Genomic DNA, 5,395 nt, shown 5'->3' on the forward strand with positions numbered 1-5,395 from the left:
CTATTGTTTGCATTTTAACCCAAAACACCCAGAATCATCATTATCTGTCGTTCATCTTAATTTTCATCCTATATCTAATCTAATATATATATAGCGGGTAGATAATTAATTACACAAAGCGATTTTCATCCAACCTTCAACATATTGCAGGGGAACCTAAAACATCCGCCCGAATGGCACTTATAGGATGTATGGGTAGAGTTACCCAACGTCCCATGACACCTATAAAAATGCACTGCGCATGCACTTATCTAAACTCAAGTCATTGAAAATGGTTCTATCGATTTATGTAAGTTTTATCTCTTTGAGTAAGAATCTATAATATTGATTGTGTACCATTAGTTTCGTTAATACCTGAAAAAAAACACTTACACTGAATGCAATAAATAAAATTATTGCCAGAATTGTTTCACAATTCTTTTATAGGTAGCTTACTTACATGTAAAATGGAGTCGATAAGCGACTAGTATTTGAACAGAAAGTTTAGTTGGTAAATCACAAAAATGTTATGCTTATTGTTTTTGTTGTTTACTTTGCAACTGATACAAGCAGATTCTAAGGCGGATAGTGAATCAATGGAATTTGGTAATTGATGGTTACAATTATTTTTACATATTGACACTACTATCTGATTAAATTATTTAGTTAACACGAAGGATTTCTCCTTAAATAATTATTAGTCATAGTTTTCACAGGTTTAAGATTAATTTTATCTCATTTTATTGAAGATGTCAAACATCAAATATTTTTTTAACGCTTGCCCTCTTTCCTACTAGTTTAACTTTTAGGAAACCCAAATAATATCTGGCATCTTTTTACCAAGAACCATACGTATTAAACAAGTATTGTGCTTGGTATAAGACATCACTAAAACTAAGCGAAAATATCCATATATTTTTAAACCACCTTTACCTTACTCTATTAACGCTATCGATTCTCAATTCAATCCCTATACGTTCGGATGAAAGAGAAACTAATTTTAAGGCCTTAACATTAACGTGCGTGAAGACGCCGATGAAGACCAGTCACAAGATGGCCGCCGGCGACACCACGGGAAGAATCCGCTTCGAATTCGGAACGACTACGCTCTTCGTCTGGATCAGAAGCCAAATCTCCGTATAAGAGGAGGAAACACAACAGATACTCTGAACTATCCTTATATGGCTGCTATAATCATTAATGGCAGAATGTGGTGCGCTGGAGCTATCGTTGATGAGAACTGGGTGATTACTGCTGCCCATTGTTTAAATTAGTAAGTCTGAATGTATTGAGTTTTTTTTTTTCGTTATCATTGGATACAGGGTATATTTACATGAAAAAGTATATTGCTATCGTTGTCAAAACGCTACTGTACAAGAAATAGCGGAGTGGGCAGAGCTAATTACCCACACTGCAGCTATAATTAACAATTAAACATCTTTTGAATCTAATAATACTTCTTAGAAAAGATATATGGCCGGTTGCCTAATTAATTTTTTAACACAAACCTAAAAATGGGACAATATCCGCAATGGCATAAAGCCAGCTTTAAGAAACTTGAGAATTTATGAAGACAATGTACGGATCAGACTCGTCTGATTGAAGTCTCGACTGCTATGGTTAATTCACCTTCAAGCAACTCTACAGGCCTAAATTTTATCACCACTATTATTAGTAAGTAAAATAGGTCCCTAATCAAAGGTATTTTTTCAGTGTCCTACACGTCTCGCCTATCAAATCCTTAGGAAAATACATCAAAATCAGAGTAGGAAGCTCCAAACCTCACGAAGGAGGTCAACTAGTAGACGTGGTAGGAGCCGTGAGGCATCCCAAATTCGAAGAGGAGCCAGTGCCTCATGCCGACGTGGCATTGCTGAAACTAGCAGAGAATCTGGAATTTAATAAATACGTTCACCTTATTAAGATTTACGATGGAATAAAGGAACCGTTCGCTCAAAGTTTTATCGTCGTGTCTGGCTGGGGTGCTCTTAGAGTTAGTTGATATTTTTAGTATAGATTTGTTCTATTGATGAATACTGATCTAACATACTTATTTCTTTTTGCTTCTGATTTTGGAAATCTTATTTATCAATAAGCTTTCTTCACAACTCATCCTTGTAGACCAACTTACTTAGGGAACCTTTTTTGACGAACCATGTCGCTGATAACTAACTTCTTTGAATAAATGTAAGTATCACATATAAACCAAAAAAAAAAACTAATTAAAGATTAAAAACGCACAACTACGCCCAACCCGGGCTGCAAAAGCGGCACTAGGTATTCTGACGACCTTATTACTATTGCCAAAACTTTATGTGACCAGGGTAATGAATCATTGTTTATCAATTCGACGCATGTTTTATAAATAATAATAAATATGTACGGGACAAATTACACAGATTGAGTTTGCCTCGAAGTAAGTTTGAAACTTGTGTTACGAGATGCTAACTCAACGATACTATATTTTTTAATAAATACTTGTATAGAGAAACATCCAAGACCCAGACCAGTCAGAGAAAGTTCGTTTCTCATCATGCCCTGACCGGGATTCGAACCCGGGATCTCCGGAGTCACAGACAAGCGTATTACCGCTGCGCCACAGAGGCCGTCACTAAATTAAAGATAGTAATGTTCTCTGAATTTCTCTGTATCCAGGGCTCCGACACAGCCTTCAGAGACCACACTCCGGACCTCCTCACGGCGCGGCTGAAGGTGCGCACTCAGCACTACTGCATCGATGCGTACCAACTCGTCAACGGCTTCCAGTTCACTGAAGACTTCTTCTGCGCTTCTTTGAGGAACGGCACCAGAGATGTTTGCTTGGTAATCTAAATCTGTAATCTATTTATTAAGATAAAGGATATGCTGACTGATATAGCAACGCACATTCTAAATAAACAGCTGGGTCTAGGGATTTGAAATTTAACATATAGGTTCCATATGTGGTTTAGGGTTGCACTAAGACAGGATTTCCCGAAATTACTGGAACAGAAACTACTGGTGTTCAGGCGGAGTCGCGGGCGAATTATAGTTTTATAAGAGGTAGACAGGGCCAACTGTCTCTTTAAGACTCGAAGGCCAGGTTCAGCTGTATGACAATGAAATTAAAGTTTAAAGTTACTAATATATTCAAATTGAATTACTCGTTGCAATCTTACGATTAACATTATTGCTGATATTTCTATTAAGGCACTAATATTTTATCACCCACTTCCCAATAAACTAGTTTCTTTATTTTCGAAACCAAAAGCATACCATTAATTAACCAACTTAAGAGTAATTTCTACTTTTCTGCAAATAGTTCGACGCAGGCGCCCCAGCAGTACAACAAAACTACCTGATGGGGATCATGAGTTTTGGTCCAGAACGATGCGGACATGAGTACCAACCGGCGGTCTTCATCAAAGCCTTTTACTTCAGGCAAGTTACATATTTTACCAAGTCTGATGCCCCATAGCAAGGCACGCACGACGCCGTTTATATCGCGCGATAAACTATCGCTGTTCCATTTCACGACATAAAAATAAAAATCGAAAAACATAGTACACATTTTTAATAATAGTAAATAATCCTACTAATATTATAAATGCGAAAATTTGTGAATGTCAGTATGGATGTGTAAAATATAGTATCAAATAAGTAGTATCTCATAAAACTCGTTTCGCACTTAAACTTTGGTAGGTACAATCTCGCAATCTGGCAATGTTAATCTGTGAAATTTAACGTTACAAATTTCACACTTCAGCCCCACTTGTGGTTCCGTATAGTTCCGAGACTTAAAATTAGGACCACTAGTTTTCCGTGGATGTGTGAGAGGTATTTAAGAGCACATAGTAGGTAACTTAATCTTCAAGACGCCTCCAGATATGGTTACCACTGACGACTGTTCGTGGCGCGCAATTGATTATTGAGTGAGGATTGCTGACAAAATATCAAATATTTAAACATCTCTATTATGATCTCGTGGAATAGAACTTACGGTTGTAACTATGAGAACGTCGTAACTTTAATATAGAAAATATCGTTTTTTTCATCAGAATGTTCATTTTCCTTTGCAGGGACTTCGTAAAATCGACAATAGCCGCGTACAAGTCAACGGCGGACCTGCTCGCGGCCATGCAGAGCGTGGACCCGGGCGAGGACGTAAGGCACCAGCGGCTGCAGTACGTAGCTCAGGAAATGAATGAAGTCACACTGCCTGACACCAAGCACGACTGATCAATGGATCAATCACAATAATAAAGCAACAAGTCAATCACAATAATTATTGATTGACTTGTTGCTTTATTTTAGCTTGTGTTTTACATAATATAGGTACATATATTTAATTACGTCTATATCTCTTGAGTGGTACACAGAGCCAACAGTCTTGAAAATACAGGACGGCCACGTTCAGCTGTAGCTTGTATTTTTTCACCATAATTAAAATTACTAGCTTTTACTCCAGTATTCATGCGCGTAGGTACTCATGATACTTGCTAAGCCTATACGGGAAAGACTAGATATGAAATTAGGATTCAAATATAGAAAAAAGGTGACTAACCTATCGTTTTTCCGAAGATTCTTTCTCGTGGGAATCAACTGAAATGTTATGCGACCGATTGCTAGTCCATCTCCTAAAAGATTCGGTAGGTAATTCATTCCCTTGTAAACTGACTAAAAAAAGATATCATAGGTATGTTACTTCTAAAAGTCTAGTCTATGTCTGTGTCAAATTTGTGCAAATCGGGAGAAAAAGTGACATTAGGTTGGACCTATTAAAATTTGTCATTTTTGTAAACATGCGATGATAATAAATTTTGAAGAACCTCGGTGAGGGTACCTAGTCAAAAATACTCGTTTTCCTAAGACGGATTTTTACTGGGTACCTACTAATTACACAGATAAAGCTTAACCCCAAAAGTAACATCGAGACTAGTGTTAGGATTAGTGTTTACCTATTTTTGTGGTAGAATGAAATTAATTACATATGTAACCTGAGAAAATAAAGAAATAAAGAGGAAAACATTTTTTTATTTATTAGTTGCCCAGTATACAAACGACTACGAAATAACTTCCCCTGTATGAAGGTAGTGTAACTTGACTTTTCAATTTTTTCGCCGTAACATGACACTAAGAAAACCCCGCAATAAAAATAATTGTTCAAAGAAGTTTGAGAATCCGACAAACGCAGCTCAAATGACATAACGGTGCCTAATGATTAGGCAATAAAGCGCATTTTTCTACAGATTTTCCTAATCGACCGCAAAAGTCCTTGGTCAAACGTTTTGCAAGTGTATAATCGAATTCACATGTAGAAATTAAAATTGAATCTTACGACGTTAGCATAAAGGTCTAAACTCGAGTACACAGTCCCATCAAGTGTACATACGTAACTGTTTAAAGAGGTATGAAGTTGTGTACATTCGACTACACT

The 5,395-nt window shown here is 36.9% G+C and overlaps 1 protein-coding gene across 1 annotated transcript; it reads left to right on the forward strand.

Annotated features, from left to right (window-relative positions):
- Positions 1-503: 503 nt before the first annotated feature.
- Positions 504-4,197, forward strand: LOC106135817 (putative trypsin-6). The gene is made up of 6 exons (XM_013336203.2): positions 504-585; positions 1,009-1,252; positions 1,693-1,972; positions 2,635-2,802; positions 3,281-3,399; positions 4,038-4,197. Exons 1-6 carry the CDS (start codon positions 504-506, stop codon positions 4,195-4,197), a joined length of 1,053 nt encoding a protein of 350 aa, XP_013191657.2.
- Positions 4,198-5,395: the final 1,198 nt, after the last annotated feature.

The sequence above is a fragment of the Amyelois transitella genome, chromosome 24, assembly GCF_032362555.1.
Source record: "Amyelois transitella isolate CPQ chromosome 24, ilAmyTran1.1, whole genome shotgun sequence".
NCBI classification, from domain to species: Eukaryota; Metazoa; Arthropoda; class Insecta; order Lepidoptera; family Pyralidae; genus Amyelois; species Amyelois transitella.

What these genes read in the sequence shown, in the direction of transcription:
- LOC106135817 (XM_013336203.2), top strand. Translation starts at nt 504, where the DNA reads ATGTTATGCTTATTGTTTTTGTTGTTTACTTTGCAACTGATACAAGCA. An exon ending in GCTGCCCATTGTTTAAATTA is followed by an intron (nt 1,253 to 1,692) that starts GTAAGTCTGAAT and finishes GTATTTTTTCAG; the next exon opens with TGTCCTACACGTCTCGCCTA. An exon ending in ATCAAAGCCTTTTACTTCAG is followed by an intron (nt 3,400 to 4,037) that starts GCAAGTTACATA and finishes TTTCCTTTGCAG; the next exon opens with GGACTTCGTAAAATCGACAA.